The following is a 23,202-nucleotide window of genomic DNA, read 5'->3' as shown; positions in this document are numbered from 1 at the left end:
AGACACAAAATGGGTGGTGTCTTTGAGGCCAAAGGAGGTAACTGCTCTAGAGGAGGAGTGGACAGGGGCCTGAGGGTGATGGGCATCTGTTAGCTTTCGGTGGGAGCCAGGGAGGGAGTCTAGGAGCAGGAAGTGATGGGGGAACAGTGAGGCAGGAGGGGATGGGGGATGCCAGGGTTCTTTGGGCAGGAGAGACTTGAAGGCTACCTTGGCATTCATCCACTGCCAAAAAGTTTTAGCTATGATACAGGGAAGAGGGGATAATAGATGGTGAGAGCAGAGGTGATGAGCGTATTGATCATGGGTTTTACTTTCTGAATTTTTTCGGTGACTTTTTTTTTTTCTTTCTAGGGCCATACCTGCACCATATGGAAGTTCTCGGGCTAGGAGTCAAATTGGAGCTACAGCTGCTGGCCTACACCACAGCCACAGCAACTCAGGATCTGAGCCACATCTTCGACCTATACCACAGCTCACGGCAACACTGGATCCTTAACCCGCTGAGCGGGGCCAGGGACTGAATGGCATCCTCACGGATACTAGTCAGGTTCTTAGCCCACTGAGCCACAGTGGGAACTCCCCAGTTTTTCTTTTTTTAAATTATAGTTTATATACATGTTTTTATTTATTTTTATTTTATTTTATTTTATTTTTCAGCCACCCTAGCAGCATATGGAAGTTCCCAAGATAGGGATCTAATTTGAGCCAGAGCTGCAACCCACACCACAGCTGCAGCAACACCAGATCCTTAACCCACTGCACCACAGTGGGAACTCCTATTTTCTGTATTTTAGGATGTTTTGACATCTTCCAGTCTTGCTGATCTGGGACAGACTTCCCCTCTTACAATATCTAGAGAGAGCAAAGGACCTGGAGGGTGTCTTTCATATGTAAATCAGCCACCTCTGTTATCAGGCTCTTACACTTGAGGAGGAAATATCCCCCTGCCTTAATTGTCACAGAGCTAGGTACCAGACCACCAGGGACAGCCCCCCTGCCTTACCTACCCTTTCCCACAGAAACCACAATAAAGGCTCATGCCCAGCTTTTCCCTTGCTCCTTCTGACTCATGACTGACCCTGCTGCTTCCTCAAGTGGCCCTTCAGGGCCTGTTATGCTCCACTCCTCTTGGGATCTGTAAGCAACAAACTGTCTTTTCTTTTCCTTCTTTGGCTACACCTTCAGCATGTGGAAGTTCCTGGGCCAGGGATAGAACCCACACCACAGTAGCAACCTGAGCCACTGTGGTGACAACACCTGATCCTTAACCTGCTGAGCCCATGGGAACTCCCAAACTGTCTTTTCAATGGCAGTCCCCTCCTAATCTGTTGGCCTCTCCATACTGGCACAATAACAAAATCTACATTTTAAAATGCTGAGGGAGGAGTTCTCGTCGTGGCTCAGTGGTTAACGAATCCAACTAGGAACCATGAGGTTGCGGGTTCAATCCCTGGCCTCGCTCAGTGGGTTAAAGATCTAGCGTTGCTGTGAGCTGTGATGTAGGTCGCAGATGAGGCTCGGATCCTGTGTTGCTGTGGCTCCGGTGAAGGCCGGTGGCTACAGCTCTGATTAGACCCCTAGCCTGGGAACCTCCATATGCTGCAGTTGCGGCCCTAGAAGAGGCAAAAAGACAAAATAATAATAATAAAGTAAAATAAAATAATGAGGGACAGAGCTGTATTGGAGGGGGCCAGAAAGGAGAAAATGGGGTACACGGGAGGTAGAGGGCCTGAGGCATGCACGAGGTCCCTTGCCTCAGTGATACCGAAGGAGGGGGTACCAATCTCTCAGCCAGAATTTGGAGCTGCCCAAAGGCCTCCCAGGAGCTCACGTGTGAAGCAGGTGACCCAGCAGTTCCTGTTATACGAACTTAGTGTCACAGGACTCCCCATCTGCTTTGAACCTGAGTCAGCACACCTCAGCCCTCTGCAGTCCCACCGTGAACCCCATAGGACATTGCCAGGAGGGCCAGGCCTTGTTGCCTCCATGCTGGCTGGCACTGGCTGGCCCCAGGAGCCTGGAAGGAAGTTGCCACTCACCTGATGGCTCCAAGGAGTCAAGGCATGCCAACACCCCACCCAACAACACTCAAACACGAGCTTGGTAACCAGCCTCTACCCCTGCTCTGGCTTCCACAGCTGTAGGAGAGACGCATAGCAGCCTGGGGCTGAGTGCCATGCCATACAAGCCACCCACCCCCTGCTGCTGTTAACTTGGGTACACATGGCCCGGTGTGCCTGGGTGCGGGAGCTGCCGGAGCTCTGCCGTCAAGAAGATCTGGCCTAGTGTCTCAGCCTTGGCACCTCAGGCTCATGACTGGTCTGCTGGAGCCTCTGCTGTCACAGCTGTGAATATAAAATTTATCAGTACAGGGGGTTCCTGCTGTGGCACAGTGGGTTAAGAATACAACTGCAGGAGTTCCCGTTGTCATGGTGTAGGTTGCTGATACAGCTCAGATCTGGCTTTGCTGTGGCTGAGGCGCAGGTCTGAGGCTGTAGCCCTATTCAACCCCTAGCCTGGGAACTTCCATATGCTGCAGGAAGTTAAAAAAAAAAAAAGAATCCAACTGCAGCAGCTCTGGTTGCTGTGGAGGTTTGGGTTCCGTTCCTGGCCCCATGCAATGGGTTAAAAGATCTGGCGTTGCCACAACAAAATTGTGGCTCCAATTCAATCCTTGGCCTGGGAACTGCCATATGCTGTGAATGCAGCATTAAAAAAAATTTCATCAGGACAGGACCTGGCACATAGCAAGCAGACTACAGCTGTGGTTGCAATATTCACTATTACAGCTGAGGTATCAGGGCCAAACAGGGTGAGTGGTACTTAAAACACACACTAACACAGAATGTGAGACAGTAGTGAAACTTGGGCCCCCCAATTTCTCCCTAGGGCAGTGGTTCTTAGCAGGGGGTTGAGGAGATAGGGACTTTTCTCTAGGGACATTTTTAGTTGCCACAACTGGGAAGTGATGTCAGTGGCACCTAGCAGGTGAAGGCCAGGGATGCTGTTCAATATCCTAGGATGCGCAGAATGGCCCTTGACAGCACCAAAGTATCCAGCCCCTGGGAGTTCCCATCCCGGCTCAGTGGTTAACGAATCCAACTGGGAACCATGAGGTTACGGGTTCGATCCCTGGCCTCACTCAGTGGGTTAAGGATCCGGCAATGCTGTCAGCTGTGATGTAGGTCACAGATGCGGCTCGGATCCCGAGTTGCTATGGCTGTGGTGTAGCCGGCGGCTACAACTCAGATTCGACCCCTAGCCTGGAAACCTCCATATGGCACAGGTGCAGCCATAAAAAGGACAAAAAAGCCCCCCCAAAACCCAAAGTATCCAGCCCCTGGTGTCAGCACTGGTGGTCCTGGGCTCCCCTTTGGTTGGCGACGGAGTGTCCCCTGCAATTCCATGTGACTTTTAGGATCTGCCTTTCTATTTTTCAAAAAAGAAAAAAAGTTGGAGCTCCTGCTGTGGCGAAGTGGTTTCAGGATCTGGCATTGTGGCAGCTGTGGCTCAGATTCAATCCCTGGCCCAGGAACTTCCATATGCTTGCTGCAAATGCTGCCAAATAGGGATTGTGCTGAATCTCCTGCTATTCCTAGTTTTCTTTTACTTTTTCTTTTGTCACAAAAAAAAAATGTTCTTTTTTGCTTTTTAGGGCTGCAAGTGTGACATATGGAGGTTTCCAGGCTAGGGGTCAAATAGGAGTTACAGCTGCTGGTCCACAGCACAGCCACAGCTGCTTAGGACCCGAGTCACACATGAGAACTACACCACAGCTCACGGCAACACTGAGTCAGGCCAAGGATCGAACCTATATCCTTATGAATACTAGTCGAGCTCGTTACTGCTGAGCCACAGTGGGAACTCCGAAAGTGTGTCCATTTGTCAAACACTTTTTCTACAACAAACGAGAGACTCATTTTTCCTTCATTTTAGTAATGTGGTATATTAAACTGATTGATTTTCATATGTTGAACCATCCTTGCATACCTGTGATAAATCTACTTGGTCACACTGTATAATTCTTTTAATATGCTTTTGGTTTAATTCTTTTGCTTTAATTCTTTTGGTTTGCTAGTATTTTGTTGAGTATTTTTGCATCTGTATTCAAAAGGGTTATTTTTCTATAGTTTTCTTGGGTTGACTTTGTCTGGCTTTTGTATTAGGGTAATGCTGGCCTCATAGAATGAATGAGTTAGGAAGTATTCCCTCCTCTTCTATTTCCTGGCAAGAGTTTGAGAAGAATTGGTATTAATTCTTTCTTTTTTAAAAAAATTTTAAAACATTTAAAGAAGTTCCCAGGCTAGGGTTCATTCGAATTGGAATTATAGCCACCAGCCCATGCCACGGCCACAGCAACTCGGGATCCCGGCCACGTCTACAATTTACACCACAGCTCACAGCAACCCCAGATCCTTAACCCACTGAGTGAGGCCAGGTTTTGAACCTGCATCCCCATGGATCCTAGTTGGGTTTGTTAACTGCTGAGCCATGATGGGAACTCCTTGGTGTTCATTCTTTAAATATTTGGTAGAGGAGTTCTCGGCGTGGCGCAGTGGTTAACGAATCCGACTAGGGACCAGGAGGTTGCAGGTTCAATCCCTGGCCTTGCTCAGTAGGTTAAGGATCCCGAGTTGCCATGAGCTGTGGTGTAGATCACAGACACAGCTTGGATCCCGAGTTGCTGTGGCTCTGGTGTAGGACAGCAGCTATAGCTCTGATTTGACCCCTGGCCTGGGAACCTCCATATGCCATGGGAGCGGCCCTAGAAAAGGCAAAAAGACAAAAAAGACAAAAAAAAAAAAAAATTTGGTAGAATGCACCAATGAAGCCATCTGGTCCTGGCCTTTTCTTTGTTAGGAGGTTTCTTTCTTCCTTTCTTTTCTTTTCTCTCATCCTTCCTTTCCTTCCTTCCTTCCTTCCTTTCTTTCCTTCTTTCTTTCTTTTTTTGGCTGTGTCTGCAGCATGTGAAAGTTCCCACACCAGGAACTGAACCCACACCACAGTTGTAACCTGTGCCACAGCTGCAGCAATGCCAGATGTTTTTGATTACTAATTCAATCTCCTTACTTATTATAGGTCTTTTCAGATTTTCTATTTCTTCTTGAGTCATTTTTTTTCTTTTTTAGTTTTTGGATTTTTTTGGTCTTTTTTTTTAGGGCCACACCTGGAGCACATGACGGCTCCCAGGCTAGGGGTCAAATTGGAGCTGTAGCCACTGGCTTACACCACAGGCACGGCATCACCAGATCTGAGCCACATCTGTGACCTACACCACAGCTCATGGCAACACCAGATCCTTAACCCACTGAGTGAGGCCAGGGATCGAACCTGCGTCCTCATGGATGCTAGTCAGATTCATTTCCGCTGAGCCATGATGGGAACTCCTTGAGTCAGTTTTGATGGATTGTTTCTAGCACTTTGCCAATTTCACCAAGGCTATCTAATTTATTGGCATACAATTTTTCATAGTATTCTCTAATAATACTTTTTAAAAAAAATCTATTTCTAAAGGTCAGTAGTTATGTCCCTACTTTTGTTTCTGACTTTATTTGTATTTACCTGTTTTTTGTCTCCTGGGTGCCTGTTTTGCATCATCTCAGTATTCATCACATGGTATGGCAACTCCTTTGTTAGAAAAGTAAAAATGGAGTTCCCATCATGGCACAGCGGAAACAAATCTGCTGGGAACTGTGAGGTTTTGGGTTTGATCCCTGGCCTCGCTCCATGGGTTAAGGATCTGGCATTGTCGTGAGCTCTGGTGTAGGTTGCAGACACAGCTCAGATCCCAAATTGCTGTGGCTGTGGTGTGGGCCCGCAGCTGTAGCTCCGATTCGACCCTTCCTAGCCAGGAAAACTCCATGTGCTGTAGGTGGCCCTAAAAAGAAAAAAAAAAAAAAATAGAAAGAAAGAAAAGAAAATCATTATGACAGTAGGAACTAGACTATTTTGTCACTGCTGTAACTTCCCAACCTGGCACATAGTAGACCTTGGTAAATATTTCCTGCATTACTTCTTGCTAAGGTAGGGCATGAAAAACACTGGGAAGGAGGCTTCTCCACAGCCCTCATAGGAAGACAGCCTGTTGTCTGTTGAGTCTTTTGTGCCTGAGCTGCCCCATCCAGGGCATCTTCCACATGCCCTTGGGAGTTCTGACACAGACCTGACTGCCCCTGCTAAATCCCTCAGCCACGTCCCGGTGCCCTCTGGATGAAGATGACCCTTTTTGGCTCAGCAGGTGAAGCCCTGAATAGCCCATCCCCTCCGTCCCCTCTGTCCCCTCCCCGGTCTCTTCCACTCTCCCCCCACCTCCCATTCCCAGCCATCCCGCACTTGGCAGGTCTCTGGTGCCCTGCTCCATCTGGCCTCTAACACCTGCTTGTTCTTCAGGTCTCCACTTAACAGTTACTCCCTCTGCAGACCTGATGGGGTGCCCTCTTCACCCCTACCACCTGCGTGTGAATGTTTTTCGAGAACACGGACCATATAGCCTTTCCCAATAACATCCCCCCAGTAGTGGTGAACCCCATGGGGTTGTGGTACATCTGTCACCTGCCCTCATCTCCAGCTCTCTGAATATCATTTGACACCAGTTTTTTTTTTTTTTTGGTGGGTTGGTTGGTTTTTGTTTTTTGTTTTTTGGGTTTTTTTTGTCTTTTTGGCTTTTCTGGGGCCGCTCCCATGGCATATGGAGTTTCCCAGGCTAGGGGTCGAATCCGAGCTGTAGCTGCCGGCCTACACCACAGCTCACGGCAATGCAGGATCGTTAACCCACTGAGCAAGGGCAACCAAACCCTCAACCTCATGGTTCCTAGTCGGATTCGTTAACCACTGCACCACAACGGGAACTCCAGATTGGTTGGTTTTAATGGCCACACCTGTGGCATATGGAAGTTTCTGGGGCAGGGATTGAATCCAGCTGCAGCTGTGACAATGCCAGGTTCTTTAACCCACTGTGCCAGGCTGGGGATGGAACCCGTGCCTCTGTAGCAACCTGAACTGCTGCAGTCAGACACTTAACACACTGCACCAAGTGGGATCTTCTGGACAACTGGTTGGTTTTGTTTTTTTGCTTTTTAGGGCCGTACCTGTGGCATATGGAAGTTTCCAGGCTAGGGGTCGAATCGGAGCTACAGCTGCCGGCCAACACCACAGCCACGGCAATGCCAGATCTGAGCCGCATCTGAGACCTACACCACAGCTCACAGCAATGCTGGATGCTTTAACCTACTGAGCAAGGCCAGGGATCGAATGCGCGTTCTGATGGATACTAGTCAGGCTTGTTACTGTGGAGCCACAGCAGGAACTTCAGACACCTGTTTTAAAATGTAAGTTTTAGGAATTTCCACTGTGGCTCAGAAGGTTAAGAACCCAACTAGCATCCATGAGAATGGGGGTTTGATCCTTGGCTTCACTCAGTGGGTTAAGGATCTGGTGTTGCCACAAGCTGCAGTGTAGGCCAGCATTGCTGTGGCTGTGGTGTAGGCCAGCAGCTGTAGCTCCAATTCAACCCCTGGCTGGGGAACTTCTATATGCTGCAGGAGTGGCCCTAAAAAGAAAAACAAAGTTTAGGTTTTATGATTATTCATACATGGTGCCATTGAAAAGGCACTTTGCTCTCACAGAGCCCCGGAGAAGTGGGCACAAGCCATGCCACGCAGGGCCTCAGGGGGAAGCACCGGGGCCAGTCAGGAGGCAGAGGGAGTGGTTTCCATGGGCAGGAATGGGTGAGGCAGTGTGAGCAGGCATAGGATGGGCTAGTTTGAATAATTTCAGCCAGCTCTAGGACACAGAGGCTGTCCCTAATTGTCTGACACCTGGCCTTGGGGTGATCAGGGCTGGAGGATCCTGGCCCTGAGAGTGAGAGCCTGATAGGGGAGGGGGTTAGGGTATGGGCTCTGGATTGGCTGGTTTACATATGAAAGACCTCCTTGAAAGGAAGTCATTTACTATCTCTGGGAATCTTTGAGGCCTGGGAAGGGGTGTATGTATCTCCAGGATGGGCAAAGCCCCAGCTATTAAAACATCAGAATAAAAAAAGACAGGCTGGGAGCACAGAGGGTTTTGAAAGCAGGGAAATACTCTGGATAACACCATAATGGTAGATGCAGGTCATTTATATGTTTGTCCAAACCCACAGAATGTACAACAGCAGGAGTGAACCCAGTGTAAACTATGAACTTTGGACGATAATGATGCATCAGTGTAGGTTGATTAATGCTAACAAACGTACCTCTGAGATGGGGGATGTTGATAATGGGGGAGGCAATATGTGTGGGTGGGGCAGGGGGTTTATGGTAAATCTCTGTACCTTCCCCCCCTCACTTTTGCTGGGGAAACTAAACTGCTCTAAAAAAAAAAATTAAGTCTTAATTTAAAAAATAAGAGGAAAAAAGAAACAACACAAATTTTTTTTCTTTTGAGGGCTGCACCTGTGGCCTATGGAAGTTCCCAGGCTAGGAGTCACATCAGAGCTGCAGCTGCTGGCCACTGCCACAGCAACACCAGATCTGAGCCAGGTCTGCCACCTACATCGTAGCTTTTAACAATGTCAGATCCTTAACCCACTGAGCGAGGCCAAGGGCCGAACTTCCATCCTCATGGATACTAGTTGGATTCTTAATCTGCTGAGCCACAGCGAGAACTCCAGAAACAACATAAAATTATTAATTGACTGTGATCTGTGGCTGGAACTTCATTGTCCAATAGGATAGAAACCAGCCATTCGTGGTTATTCAGCACTTGAAATGTACAATAAGCCAAGTTTTGAAGACTTACTATGTTAAAAAAAAAGAGAGAGAGAGAGAGAGAGAAATAGCTCATAAATAAGTTTTACTTGATTACAGGTTGAAATATTATCTTAGATAGACAGGGTTAAATAAAATACATTATTTAAATACAATTATATGCATAATAAAGCACCCAGTCAATACATGTGGAGTGAAGGAGTCAGACCTGGGCTTGGAATCTGGCCCCTGCTTACTTGGTCAAGTAACTTAACCTCTCTGGGCCTCAGAGAAGCCCTGAAGGGTTATCATCACCTCAAGCCACTCTCTTTAGAGAAGCTCAGCCCATTCCCAGTGTCTCCGTATCATAGCAGTGATCCTAATCTCAATGGATCTTTTTTTTTTTTTTTTTTTTTTCTTTTTATGGCTGCACCTGTGGCATATGGATGTTCCCAGGCTAGGGGTTGAATCAGAGCTGCAGCTGCCAGCCTACGCTACAGCCACAGCAACACTGGATCTGAGCTGCACCCGCAAACTATGCCACAGCTTGCAGCAACCCTGGATCCTTAATCCGCTGAGAAAGGCCAGGGATTGAACCCACATCCTCATGAAGAGTATGTAGGGTTTTTAACCCTCTGAGCCACAACAGGAACTCCTCAAATGATCTTGCTTCCCTCTCTGCTGCTTGTCTTGTCTGCTCTGCTCTGGGACTGTTGTCTCCTTCACTGCTTACATAGGTACCCAGCCCAGTGCCTGGCATACAGAAGGCATTCTTTAAGTGTTTTTTTGAATGAATAAGATAACAAATGGCCCCAAACAGGTGTTTAGCGAGGATTGGTGACATCACTACCATCTTTCATGGCTGGGACACATCTGCTTGCTCACTGTGGTCGCCCCAGGGCTTAGCATGTGACTGGTATGTATGAGGTGCCCGGAAAAACCTGTATGGAATAGGCGGGTGGAGCCCAGGAGCTTCAAAGAGGGACTCACGACCCTGTGGGACCTTCTCCTCAGGGCCTACCACCCTCCCTCCTCACGTCACTGCTGCCCTAGTCCCAGCTGGCCCTCCCCCCACATATTCAGTAGGAGCAGGAGAAGCACAAGGACTGAGGGCAAGGCTGCAAGCCATGCTGGTGGCCCAAGTTCCCCGCCCAAGTACCCTGGAACCTGGAGGCAGCTGGTCAGTCTGGGGAGGGAAGACCCTCAAAGCCCGCCTTCCAGAAGGCAGCAGGGCCAACCACATGCAGAACACAGGGCCAATCTAGAAACCAGATCCCTGAAAGTCATGTGAGAGGCTTGCAAGGCATCCTTTAAAGAAGACCACTTTTGGAGTTCCCACTGTGGCACCATTGATGATTGGCCTGTCTGTATGGTGTTGTCAGTTCAATCCCCCATCCAGCCAGGCGGTTAAGGATGCAGCAATGCCACAGTTGAGGGGTAGGTCACAGATGTAGCCCAGGAACTTCTATATGCAGTGGGTGCAGCTGAAAAAAACAAACAAACAAACAAACAGAAAAAAAAACCCCATCACTTTTCTCTCCTTCCTCCAATTGCCTTGCAACCACTGTACATCTGGACCAGAGCATGTGGCAGCTGGATACCACAGGACTCCAGGCCTGGCAGACAGGTCACCTGGGGTCTGGTCTGTTCCCCATAAGATGCACAACAATGCAGAGTTGGGGGTGGGGGTCCCTTCTGCTTCTCTCAGGGGCCACCTGAGCCAGGACCTAGAGGCACCAGAGCTTCAGGAAGGGGGGTCAGCAGCACTGGGGGTGGGGGTCTGATGCAAAAGCAACTGCAAGAGGACTCCCAACTTCAGCCGGTAGTGCTTCCCCAGTATCCTTCCTGATGACCCCTAGGTCTCTCTCAATGGCCTTTCCCCCTACTAAGGGACGAGCTCCCTTTCCTTAACAGTATTTAAGAAATAAAAGTTGGGTTGTCCTGGCCATAGAATAAAAAAATTAAAAAGGGCAAATGACCTGGCCTCCCTGACCCTTGATTTCCTTCTCTGTAAAAGTGGGCCAAAGGTTGAGCACCAGAGAAAGGGGAGTTAGCTGGTACTCAGTCCCCCCAGAGGAGTTCACTCCAAAGGGAAGGGTTGGTATTTCCCCTCACTGAGCCCACTGATCTCCCTGTTCCGCAGTAGGGCCACCTGTGTGCACCCACTATAAGTCCCTAAAGCTGAGCTGTGCACACCCACCCCGCTCAAGGGCGGGGCAGAAGGCAGCCTGCCTTGCAGGCCCTAGGGTGTGGTCAGTCTCTGCCTTTGGCTCAGCTGCAGGCTGGAGGCTCCCGGCAATGGCTCCCTGTTCAGAGCTGGTGACCAGGAGGCAGGAGGGGGCTTCTGTCCCCTGTGCCCTGTCCACACATGGAGAAGAGGGTTCCCTGCTGGAAGTGGTTTACTCTTTTTCTTTTTTTTGGCCGCCCTGAGGCGTACAGAGTTCCCTGGCCAGAGATCTGAGCCTTACTGCTGCCTAAGCCACAGCTGTAGCAAGGCCAGATTTTTAACCCATTGTGCCAGGCCACGGATTGAACCTGCGTCTAAGTGCTCCCAAGACTGCCAATCCTTTTGCATCACAACGGGAACTCCAAGAGGCAGTTTAGGAGTTCCCGTCCTGGCTCAGTGGTTAACGAATCCGACTAGGAACCATGAGGTTTCGGGTTCGATCCCTGCCCTTGCTCAGTGGGTTAAGGAGCTGGCCTTGCCGTCAGCTCTGGTGTAGGTTGCAGACGCAGCTCGGATCCCGCGTTGCTGTGGCTGTGGTGTAGGCTGGTGGCTACAGCTCCAATTCGACCCCTAGCCTGGGAACCTCCATATGCCATGGGTGCGGCCCTCGAAAAGGCAAAAAGACAAAAGAAAAAAAAAAAAAAAAAAAAAAAAAGAGTCAGTTTACCCTCAACGCCTCTAGCAGTTGGAGGAACGGAGGCTTTCCCTTTCCCAGTTCAGTCCTGACCTAGAAGGTCTGGCACTGCTCTCAGCAACTGTGGTGTTCGGAACCCCAAGTTTGCATCCAGGACAGTTAGTTCCTAAGCATCGCAGTCTGCTGCCCAGACACCTGGGTTCCGAGCAGGGTCCAAGAGCACAAAATTCTTATCTGCCCCGCGGGCAGCCAGTTGGTCAAACCGTGAGGGGCGGGGAGCGGGCTCCCTGGCAGGGGACCTCCTCCAAGTCTGGGTAACGCCACATCTCGCCCGCTGCCCGCCAATGGGGCAGGCAGAGGCAGGGGCCCCAGCGGGGAGGCTGGCCCTGGCCCGCCAAGCCGCGTCCCCACGCCGGCAGCCACGCGGAGCCGCGTCCTGGCCCACCTTCACCAATCCCAGGAGCAGCCACGGCCACCGGCTCAGGACCGCTGGGCGCCAGGGCTGTAGAGTCTCAGCTTCTGGGAAAGGCGAGAGGGGCGGGGCTTATCTGAGCCCCGCCGAGAAAGCCCCGCCCTGGAGCCAAAAGCCTTTCGTCAAGCCCCGCCCCTTAATCTAAGCCCCACCCACCCAGCTACCTGGTTTGGCCCTGAGAGTGGGTGAGCCCAGCGCCCCGGGCCAGGGCCTCCTGGTGGAGTTGGGAGAGATGAGAAAGGGGTTTATAGGGTATCATACTCAGAGTGGTCTACAGCTAAGGATGCGGGCAATCAGAAGTTAAATGCAATGGGCTGGAGATCTCTGCAGAGCCCCCTTCCACCTAACTGAGACTCTCTCACTCCACCGCCTCCCCCCCCCCATTCCGAGCGACCCCAGGGGAAAAAGAAACTCCCTCTAGATGGGTTTTGCTTTGCTTGCTGCTGGTGTGGTTGCCTTGCGCTCCTGTTTTTCTTCCGTAACCAGAGCACTGCTTTATTGTCATGGTGGTTAATAACAGGTTTTTTAAAAATTTTATTGAAGTGTTGTTGATTTACAATATTACGCTGATTTCTTCTTACAACAAAGTGACTCAGTTATACCTATATATATTCTTTTTCACATTCTTGTTAATAACAGTTTTATTGAGATTATTCTCAAGCTAGTGTTCGGGAAAATTCACCTACCATACTTTGCCCCCATTGCAGATGGACCATTCCTCGGTGTTTAATTATATTTGCAGAGTCCCTTGACCATCACCACTGTCTTAATTTCAGAGCAGAAAGAAACTCGTTCCCTCCATTTCACAGTCTCCCCTCCTCCCAGCCCATGACGACAACTAACTTTACTTTCTATTTCTACGGGTTTGCCTGTTCTCAAAACCAAGGCATTTCTGTGACATGAGAAGGTCACCCCATTGTGTGAAAGGAGAAAAGACAGGGTGAGGTCCGGGCCCCACAAGAACAGGTGGCTTGGGAGTGGGGAGAAGAAGTGGAGGTTGGATCCCCTGCTCCAGGCAGCCTGAGTCCTGTCCGTGTGTCCACTAGAGGTGGAGCAGGAGAGGGACCAGGAGGAGAAAAAAGGACCTTTTGGGGAGAAAGCAGGGTGCTGGCTGAGACGTTTGGGGTGCTGGGAAAGTGAGCCTTCGAAGGGCTGGTTGAGGTCAGGGCTGGGTCTGTCCACCTGCATCCGTCCATGTGTCAGCAACAAGGGAGAAAAACCCTTGTCTGCCCTGTCCAAGTAGTTAGTTGAAGGCATCATTGTTTCCTGCCTGGCTCTTTGACTGGGGTCCTTTTGTCCTTTAACCCCTACTCCCTCTAGCTGCATTCTGACATTGGAAAGGGAAGTTAGGAAGAAATGGGGAGAAGAGAGGCAGGCAGTGCCAGAGAGAGAAACTGGGACAGGGATTGGGAGAGGAGGTTGGGAGGAGGAGGGAGGGCGGAGCAGCAGGTGTGGCCCCATCTATAAAGGGTGAGCCTGCCGGCCTGGGGGGCAGAAGAGCTTGGGTACTGGGTTTGCTCCAGCAGGCACTGGCTCCAGGGACCCAGTAGGCTTTGGTGAGTTCTCCCGCTGAGACCAGCAGCAAGCAGGTCCCTCCAGCACTCTTGTCCCCATCCCATGCCACGTGCCACCTGCCTCCCTTGCAGAGGGCCCAGGCTTGAGATTGGGTTGCCCCCGTGCCTGCTCCTGTGCATTTTGGGTCCTCATCGTCCCACCCACCCCCACTTCCTAGTTAATCCTCGAGGCGCCGGAGGAGGACCAGCCTGCACTATGAGGCCGTGGCTCCTGGCCTGCCTGGTGGCCTGCTTCGTGGGTGCCTGGGCTCCTGCTATCCATGCTCAAGGTACTGTCTCGGACATGTCTGCCCCCCTGGGGCCATCCTCTCCCCATCCTTCCAGTGTTTCCCCCACTGTGTGCCTGTCTCCTCCGTCTGGAAGCCTCCCCTGATTCCATCACCATTGAATTAATTCTCCAACAGACAGCACCCCACTCCTGGCATCTGTGCTGCTTCTTAGGGGTGCATGGTTCTCTTCCCCTCCTTCAAGGGCCCCTTGGCACCTCCTCCACCATCCATGACCCAAGGCTTCCCTCCGGACTCCAACCAGTCCAGGGGCTGTGGGGAGCAGAGGGTGAATCTTAGCAGCGGCATGGCTGCTGACCTACTGTCTGGGACACACTGCAGTGTCCTGAGCCTGCAGAGCCAGGGGTACAGGGTGAGATCAGAGTCTGGGAGACCAACAAGAGTGGGTCTCCATCTCGGCTTTCCCCACCCAGGCTCACTGTATGGCCCTGGCTGAGAGTTGCTACTCAGCCTTCAGGAGCCCCAGTTTTGTCATCTGCAAAGTGGGGCTCCAAATTCCCACTGCAAAGATGGGACGTGAGGACCTGATGGGCTGATGTCTGCAAAACTCTTGGCTCACTGCCCAGCAGCAACACGGATAACCATTACTGTTATTAATGAGGAATTCCTTCCCTCTTCTCCCTAGATTAGGCACTTGAGGGTATGGGCGACCAAAGGCCATTCTGGAGCCCTGCCACTGGGCTCTGCCTCCCTGTGAGCCCTAGCAGTTGGCCAAGCAGGACTCCTGGCCAGGTGGAAGCTCCATGGCCTCCCCACCTGCCCCACCTGCACCTCATTAGATCTGAGAGGCCCTAGCCCTACCCCCCAGGAGACCTTAGCCTTTGCCCAGGATGGGGCTGGGCTTTGTTCCCATTGTCTTGCTATTAGAGGCCCATTTCAGGAGCCAGGCCACCCAGGCTGGGCCCTTTGATCCTGGGAACAGAGCAGCCCGGGAACTGCCTGCCTGACCCTGCAACATAGGGTCCATCTGCCTCTACTGCTCCTTGCTCTTGGGGTCAACATTGAGAGATAGAGGGAGCCTTCAAGCCCTCCCCATGCCCCTCTCAGGACTCAGGTGTGTGGCCCCTGGAGACAGGGGTTGGCAGAGGGACAGATCCCAGAGGACCTTGAAGGGCCAGCACGCCATCTCCACATTAATTCATCCTCTGTTCATTCCACCCACTCAACCTCCCAGACCCTTCCTTCGGGCACCAGCAGCTCTTCCTCCAAGCCCCCCGCCCCACAGCAGGTCCCTGCTCTTTCCCCTCCCATCATGGGGACTGAGAGAAAGAGGCACTTGAGACAGCCCTAGGTGGGAAAGAGCCAGCCCAGAGCAGGAACTGGGACATCTGGTAAGAGGAGGCACTGGGCTGGGAGTGGTGGCCCCTTCTCAGGGTGCTGCACCCCTTCCTTGCCCTCTGCCCCAGAGCAGGAGTGCAAATGGCCCTGGTCCCCCCTTTATTTCATGGTCCTGGGGTCATTCCAGCCAGTGCCTGTGGGGTCCTCTCCAGCTGCTGCCAGCTGTCCCCTTATCAAGGACCAAAGGTGAGCCAGGTGGCTTCCTTACCTCCCCAGCTATCCCCAGGCCTCCACAGGGCCTGGGAGGGTTGCGATGTGTGCACGGCAAGTGCTCACGTCTGTGGCCATCCCTGCAAAGGGCACACGTGGCTGCACACACAAATGCAGAGATGTGAGCCTGTGGGTGGCTGTGTGATCGCAGGTGCCTTTGAGGACTGCTGCCTGGCCTACCACAGCCACATTAAGTGGCGCCTGCTCCGGCGCGCCCACAGTTACCAGCGCCAGGATGTGAGCGGGAGCTGCAACCTGCCTGCTGTGATGTGAGTGGGACCATGGGGGCCGCGGTGGGAGGCTCTCACTCAGCTGTGCTCCCTTGTGACACCCTCACCCGGGCACCCCCCAGATTCTTCTTCCCCCAGAAAGACAAGATGGTGTGCGGGAAGCCAGGGGCCAAGTGGGTGCAGTTTGGGATGAAGATCCTGGACAATCGGAATAAGAAGGACTCAAAGCCCCACCACAGCGGCCGGAGATTCTTCCAAGGTGGGTGAGACCCCAGCCAAGCATTTAAGGGCCGTCTTCCCTGCTGCTGACCCCTGAGCTTCTCAACCCCCAAAGGAGAGGACAGTAGCCCAGCATCTGATAGCTGCCTCCACCCCCGAGGAAAGGCAGTGGCTGGTGAGGCGGAAGCTGAGTAAATGTGCAGCTCTTTTAGTCAAGACACTTTCAGTTGCTAGAGATGGAAAACTCAAGCAAATGGGTAACTCATTGGCTCAAATAACCAGCCAATGTGCAGCTTCAGGCTCAGCTGGATCCAGGTGCTCCCAAAAGTATTAATTGAGCTCCCATCTATTTCTCTTTCCTTCTCTCTGACAGGCCCTCAGTCTGGAGTGAGGAAGTTGAGCTCTGGAACCTCCAGGCCTCTGCTGTTGAAGTTTAGTGGTCCCACCAGAAGCAGCAAGAGGAAAGCCTCCCTCCTGACAACAGCTATTCCAGGTTAGGATCATGTGACCAGCCCTCCACCTATCACCGCTGTTGAGGAATGAGGGCTCCCGATCAGCTCAGATTGGGTCAGGGAACTCACCTCCAGGGCCATGGAGGGCTGGCCCTGTGGCCAGCCCCACAGGTTCACAGGAGAGTGTCCTAGGGGACTCCACTCCGGTCCTCCTCCCCTGCTGACCCCCTCCTATCTGTCCTGCAGGACCATGAGCCCACAGTTCCCCAGGATCACCCAGCACAAGATGGGTGGGAACTTTCGCCAACACCATTGTCACGCTGCTGCCTCAGCTGCCCCAGCCCTTCTGTCCTTCAGGGCAAATCTCAATCCTGGCACCTGAGGCTGCCCTGGTTCCCTCCCTGTCACCCCTGCCACCTCTGGCTCCCTGGTCAGCTGGAACGAAGGAGCTGATCTTATTTCAAGCCCTGGGTCTGCTTTGGGCACCAGAGTCAGCCCGGCCTAGACAGTGGTTCTTGGAAAAGGACCATTGTCACAGTTGCTTACCTGCAGAGCCACACCTGGCTGTGTCCCTTTGGGTCCTTGCAAAGCTTCAGTTCTCTCCCAGGATGTGCCTGTTTGTAGCTTTTAAATAAATCTTTGGTAGGATTCCTGTCTCTGTCACATCTCATTATGGGCTGCAAGTCCCCAGCCTGCGTTGAATCCCACATGTTCCTCTCCCAACCCAGGATCTGTGCTTTCAGCTCTCATAGTAGGTGGCTCCTAAGGGGCCAAGCCCCCGCCTGCTGTGCAGACCTGGTGTGAGTCCAGCCTTGTGCTTCTCAGTGATAGCTTTGAGCAAACCACTCACTCTTGCTTCTTTTCTCATCTACGAAACGGCGGGTCACCACGCTTGCTCTGTCCAGATCCCTGGGCTGGAAGTGAGACTGGCTGATGGACAGAGAAGCACTCCACAAGCTCTGATGGGAGCCCAGAGGCTCCTAATGAATCAATGGGCCAGGACTGGGCCATGGACCAAGCCCTGGGGCCAGGCACTAGTGACCACTCAGCAGGAAGGGGCAGGGTCTGAGTCACTGGATGGGAGCCACCCAAAGATGCTGTCCTCAGGCAGCCTCCATTTCCACAAGAGAGAATGTTCCAGGTGAAAACCAAATGCATCATCTCTAGAGGACAAGAGGTGGTTGGGGGCCAGGGGCCAGGGCGCAGCCTCAAGGGAACCTTCCAGGACGCACTACGCTGGGTGGGGGACTGGAGCAGATTCCATAAACTCTAAGCTTCAGTTTCCCCACTGTAAAATGGGGGTTATAACACTGCCTGCATCTTTCAAGTCTGTGGGGACTAAATATGCTACTATTTGTGCTACACACAGTGCATGCACAAGCTAGGTGTTAACACACGAGTCTTCCATCCTTCGAGCTTGGGCATCAGATTCAGTAGATCCCAGCCCAACCTGGAGCCAGGCAGGGTGGACGCTGGCATGGATGCCCGATGCTGAAACTGGTTCTTCTGCCTGTAACCTGGAGTCACCCTGGCCATGCTGCTTAACCTCTCTGAGCCTCAGTATTCCCATCTGTGAAATGGGATGAGAATAACAGCATCTCTCCCATAGGGGTGTAGTGATGACCCCATATTTGTAAAACATACTCAGAATGATGCCTGGTACATAGTATGTGGTCAGGGATCGTAAGCCATTGTTGTCAATATCAGTGAACCACAAGGGGTCCAGGGGTTGCCACATGCAGCCTGGATTTGTGCCAAACTCAGAGGTCTGTTGGACATTGGCAGAGTCCACCTGCAGCCTGAGATGGTGTCCTCCACCCCCAGGTGCCGGGTGGTCTTCACCCACCTCTCACCTCCACACTTCCTCCTTGGACGGGTTCAAGTGCATCCTTCCCAAAGCTGCTCCCTCCCAGGGCCTCCCTGCACCCCCATACCTGAGCCTTGCCAGGCCCCGCCAAGAGTGGTGCCTGCTTACTGCCAGAACTTGCCAAGGGGCAGACTTAACCCAAAATAACTTTATTGCTGTTTCTACTTCTGATATAAAAGCATCCTCAGAAGCTGAGCCCAGCGCCCCGTGGGGATGAACATGGCAGTATGTCAGCAACTCAGGCTGGGGCCCTGTGGGCTCTTCTGCTGGGAGGGACGAGCCCTGTGCCCACACCAGCCATGAGTCCCTGTGTCCCGCTGACCCCCAGGTGGTGGTGGGGGGAGCCCCCGTGCAGTGCAGAAGTTTAAGCCTGAGATTGACCAGATACAGTGAAACCCAGGGCCCTCCTTGACCCTGTTGTTGACATGGAGGGGGCAAGCCACAGCTTCCAGCTGAGTGTTGGGGGTCCCTCAGATGGAGGCTGGGCTCTCTTGAGGTCAGAGCATAGCATTTCACTCTTCCTGAGTTTCGGGGGTTCCACCTGGTCAGCTTTTGCCACTGGGGATTGAGCCCCTGCCTCCAGCTCCAGAATCTCCTGCCTCTGGAGAGGACGGCAGGGGAACCCTGGGGCCCATCGGGGCCAGGGCTTGTCACCAGGGTCTCCAGGGATGCGGGGGAGTGTAGCAAACAGAGTGACATCAGGGTGTCCTCAAAGCCCTGTAGAAGGAGGCTGGGGGTTGGGCGGTGCCCAAGTGGTGAGTCTGGAGAGTGGGCTGCAGGAGGGGCCTGGGGCCAGGTGGGAGGTGTGGGCACCTCTGGATTATAGCAGCTGTAGCTGCACCTTCAGCCGCAAGGCCGGGTCCCCCAGCCACCCCTCTGACTGGGTGCCCCAGGGCCCAGCCACGCTCACCACCTCCAGCTGATACGTTCCAGGCCCCGGCCTCCGACGCCCCAGCTGCAGGGAGCTGAGGCCTCGGAGGTGGTGCACGCGGAAGAAACCTTGCTTGTTGCCGCGGGCAATGACGTAGCGGACGCGGCCCCCCAGACTCTCCAGTGCCGGCAGCAGCTCCAGGATGTGCTCAGCCCGGCCCAGGTGCGAGAGGTTCAGGCCCAAGGTCAGCGGCGCCTCCAAGTCAAGGCTGGCCAGGCTCACCTGCGAAGAAAGGCCAGGGGGATGATGGTCAGGGGCTGGGAGAATCAGAATGCAGTGCGTAGGGGGTCAAAAGGGGATTTTGGCCCATCTCTAAAGTGGAGGAAACCACGGACCACTTTCTGCCCTTGACTTCTGTCCTGCTGTCCACCCAATAAGGCCAAGGATCAGTTTGGACTACAGACAGAGGATGAAGGTGGAGGCTGGTTCCCAGCTGGAAAGCAAAGGGGCAGGTAGGTGGCCACTTTTTCACAGGCTGACTCCAGACGCTTATGTCAACTGAGGCGCCTTAGATCTCTGCCAGCCTAGACAGAAGGAATGGAAGATTCTTCCCTCAGAGACCCAGACTGGGAGTCAGTCAGATGGCGTTGGTGCTCTGAACCCTAAGGTCACTCAAAGGTGTTCTGGGGTGGCTGGAGTTATGACCAAGAGGCAGCGCCAGACACAGTGAGGGAAACATAAGACCCGGCTGGGCCAGAGGAGCCGCCCAGTAGCTCCCCAGTTCCTGGAGGCCTGTGGCACTTCCGGCATCTGGGCTCTCTGAGAGCCCCCCCTGTGTGCAGATGACAAACCCCTCTTTATCTGAGATTCTCTGCGTGCCTTCCTGGTCCTGGCAGCCGGACAGGGCCCTGAATAAGCCAGCAAGCCTCAATGGCAGACTGACCCAGGCTTGGGGATGTAGCCAATCCCACAGGAGGTTATCTGTGTTTTCTTTTCCTTTGCTCTGGGCCAAGCTGTTTGTTCTGCCTAATTTACATGCTGATGGGGTGTTTTGCTGCTGCAGGGAAGTGAAAGCTATTTTTGTTTCCCAGACCTTCTTCAGTTCTAGGGATTTCAGCCCTTCACCATGAACGTTGCTCACATGCGTGCTCTTAGTGACACCTACTGGCAATCTGTGGGTATTGCAGGCAAAGCCACAGGACCCAGCCCTCCTCTGCCCAGATCTGCTTGCTTGTGTCCATGCCGGGAGCCCTGACCACTCCACTCTCTTACCAAGTACCAGGGCTGGCAACACAGTGGCAAACCTGACAGACACTGGTGCCCTATCCCTTGGAAACTTACAAAAATAATGGTAACAATGTGAATAAAGAAAGGGGGAAACAACTAGAAGGAGAAGGAAAAAGGAATGTTCATGTTTAATCTAATACAGCCTCTGGGACCCAGCATTTCTATTACACTTCTGCTTTCGTTTTCCCCCAAAGTATTTATCATGTATCATATTCATCACGTGCTATAAAATCTGATAGGTTTTACTTATAACTTGTCTGTCTCTCTATTAGACTATCAGCCCTATGCGGACAGGGACTTTTTTTCTTGTTCTTCTTCACTGTTGCTCCCTTTTTTGGGGTTGTTTGCTGTGAGGTCAGCACACAGTAGATGTTCAGTAAAATCTGTGGAGTGAACAAGTTTTGTCCCAGATATGGGTAATGGCTTATGTGCTCAAAAAAAAATTTTTTTTTTGAAATAATGGAGAATATTGACCTCAGAAGGTAGTGGCTGCAGAGGAGTCCAGGATGCCTGCCATCCTGCTCAGCCACTTTTCAGTCCTGTAACGTGGGCATGTGACCCAACATCCCTGAGCCTCAGTTTTCCCATCTATACATGAGGATGATGGTAGCATCTACACGTCTTAGGGCTGTCATAAACACTGAGACACTGAGAGGTTGCGAGTGAACACAGAGTGCTTAAAGCAGCACCTCCATCCAGCAGGTGCTTAATAAATGTTTAGCTTTCAGATCCCTGGGGGGATGCTAGCAAGACTGGACAGCTGTGGCCTCAGGGACTATTCAGGTGAAGGGAACAAGTCAGATCTGTGGCAAAAATGCCCTCCCTGTGCAATCTGGTGGGGTTAGAATTATGGCTGGAGTGGCCCCAGGGGACTAAGCTACAAGCCTGCACTGCTGTTCCTGAGAGCATGGGGAGAGGGGATAGTGTTTCTAGAGACAAGGAGGGTTCCGGAGGCCTCAGCATGACTCCAGGAGCATCAAGGGTGTGAGAAAGAGGTGCAGAAGCAGAGGGTCTGAAGAAGGGGGACAAAGGAAGGGGCTAAGCTGGCTGCTCTGAGCTCTATGGGTGCTAAATTCGGAGGGGCTCTGAGGGAGGGCTGTGCCAGCCAGGAGGTGGCAGGTGACAAGTTCCAGGGGGCAGGCAGGGTTGGGGGGCCCCAGTCCTTTCTCCTGCACCCAAGTGCCATCTAAGACAGCCAAGGGAGGCATTGCACCCAGGGTCTGTGTGGGAGGTGCTTGCCTTGTCTGAGCAAGATGGGGTGTTCAGGGGCCTGTGTCCTCAGAGAGCCCCCAGGGGAATCCTCGGGCTAAGGGAGTACAGGAGGACCTGAGTGGGCACCATGACATAGGGGACGAGCGGTGACCTGGCACCTGGTGCTCCTACCCCGGGCCCACTTCCTGACTGCCCCTGCCACTAACTGTGCCCCAAGCCCAGTACACCCCTCGTGGCACCTGATGGTCCCTGTGGGCACTGCGCCGTGGCCGGTCAGGCGGGGGCTGGCCGTTGATCTTGCATTCATAGCAGGCTTCAGGTGAGAGCAGCTCCTCCTCTTCTGTGGTGTCCTGGGGTCCTGGGTGAAAGCCCAGGCCAGAGACACAGTGCCTGGGCCAGGACAGGGTGGGGGGCAAGCCTTCAGAGGAAGGCTAGTGGGACCTCCCCAGCCACCTCCCACCCCTCAACCCTCTGTTGGGAGCCATACTGCCTGTGGGAGCAAGTGCAGGTGTGCAAATGTGCTAGTGTGGCTTTGCATGCACCTACATTTGCGTGTGTGCATCCCTTGGCTTACATGGGTATAGGTGTGAACCTACATGCCTGCAGGGGTGTAGGATGTACCCGAGTGCATGTGTGTGAGCCTAAGTGCACCCTGGAGGCCACCATATGCTTGCACACATGGACATACTAGGATATATGAATGCACGAGGGTGCCTGGGGATGCTGGCTTAAGTGTGAGCTGTGCATGCACACAGAGATGCATGCATGCAGCACTGAGCATGTGAAGGCTTGCATGACCGTCACACCCCAGGAGGGTGTGAGCTTGAGTGTGCACATGCACAGGTGTGCCAGACCTCTGCCCCCATTTCTCCGTGCACACATTATGTATACGCATGTGTGCTCTGGCCTGTGCGTGTGTGCTCCCAGGGCTTAGGGGTCCGTGTCCACGCCGCTCCATCCTCACCCTTGCCCAGCCCGGAAATAGCCTTGGGGGCAGCCACACAGGAAGCCGCCGGGGGTGTTGGCGCAGCTGTAGCTACAGGGGCTGCCCCGCCCTGCACACTCGTCCACATCCTGGCAGCCCCCGAGGGCCTGGTCAAAGTTGAAGCCTGAAGGGCAGACGCATCGGAAGCCACCGAGCGTGTTGTGGCAGGAGGCGCTGCCACAGGCCGTGGGCGACAAGACGCACTCGTTCTCGTCTGTGGATGGGGACGGGGAGAGAGGAGGCCAGGAAGGGGGGGCCACCTTTGCACCTCTAGGGCCCTCCAGCTGCAACCCTTCCACCCTTCTTCAGAGCCCAAAGGCAATGTCAAAACCTCCATCAAGTGTCCCCTGGGCCCTCAGACTAGGTCTGCCATCCCCTATACCCCTTTCATGCCCATTCCCCTATCCTATAATCCTCCTTTGAAGCCTTTCTCAAATCTTCCCGGGAATCCGAAACAATGGGATGGTCTAGAACAGGTTTTCTCCCCATCATCACTATTGTCATTTGGGGCTGTGTCATTCTCTGGGATGGGTGTCCGTCCTGGGCACTGCAGGATGTTGACAGTGGTACCCACCCACTGGAGACCAGGAGCACCCAGTGCCTGGTTGTGA

General features: G+C 52.9%; 2 protein-coding genes across 5 annotated transcripts in view; one reads left to right on the top strand and one right to left on the bottom strand.

Moving 5' to 3' along the window:
* Positions 1 to 17,020, top strand: part of CCL25 (C-C motif chemokine ligand 25) — a 31,885-nt gene extending 14,865 nt beyond the window's left edge. Inside the window, exons 1-6 of one of the 4 annotated variants that reach the window (XM_005661259.3) lie at positions 13,523 to 13,615; positions 13,792 to 13,902; positions 15,620 to 15,737; positions 15,821 to 15,957; positions 16,291 to 16,410; positions 16,616 to 17,020. In XM_005661259.3, the coding sequence (XP_005661316.1) occupies positions 13,830 to 13,902; positions 15,620 to 15,737; positions 15,821 to 15,957; positions 16,291 to 16,410; positions 16,616 to 16,623 (456 nt within the window). In that variant the 5' untranslated portion in view covers positions 13,523 to 13,615; positions 13,792 to 13,829 and the 3' untranslated portion in view covers positions 16,624 to 17,020. Of the gene's footprint in view, positions 1 to 13,522; positions 13,616 to 13,791; positions 15,738 to 15,820; positions 15,958 to 16,290; positions 16,411 to 16,615 lie in introns of those variants that run through there. The other 3 variants (XM_005661258.3, XM_021081930.1, NM_001025214.1) reach the window with 3 other exon arrangements.
* FBN3 (fibrillin 3) overlaps positions 17,611 to 23,202 on the bottom strand; it is a 72,443-nt gene continuing 66,851 nt past the window's right edge. Inside the window, exons 63-65 of the mRNA XM_013994696.2 lie at positions 22,571 to 22,805; positions 21,846 to 21,996; positions 17,611 to 19,389 (exon numbers count right to left, since the gene is read on the bottom strand). Of these exons, the coding sequence (XP_013850150.2) occupies positions 19,057 to 19,389; positions 21,846 to 21,996; positions 22,571 to 22,805 (719 nt within the window). The 3' untranslated portion in view covers positions 17,611 to 19,056. The remainder of the gene's footprint in view (positions 19,390 to 21,845; positions 21,997 to 22,570; positions 22,806 to 23,202) is intronic.

This window comes from Sus scrofa, chromosome 2 (assembly GCF_000003025.6).
Source record: "Sus scrofa isolate TJ Tabasco breed Duroc chromosome 2, Sscrofa11.1, whole genome shotgun sequence".
Lineage (NCBI taxonomy): Eukaryota > Metazoa > Chordata > Mammalia > Artiodactyla > Suidae > Sus > Sus scrofa.
Note: the sequence above shows the minus strand (reverse complement) of the source record. Positions and strands in the feature narration are given on the sequence as shown.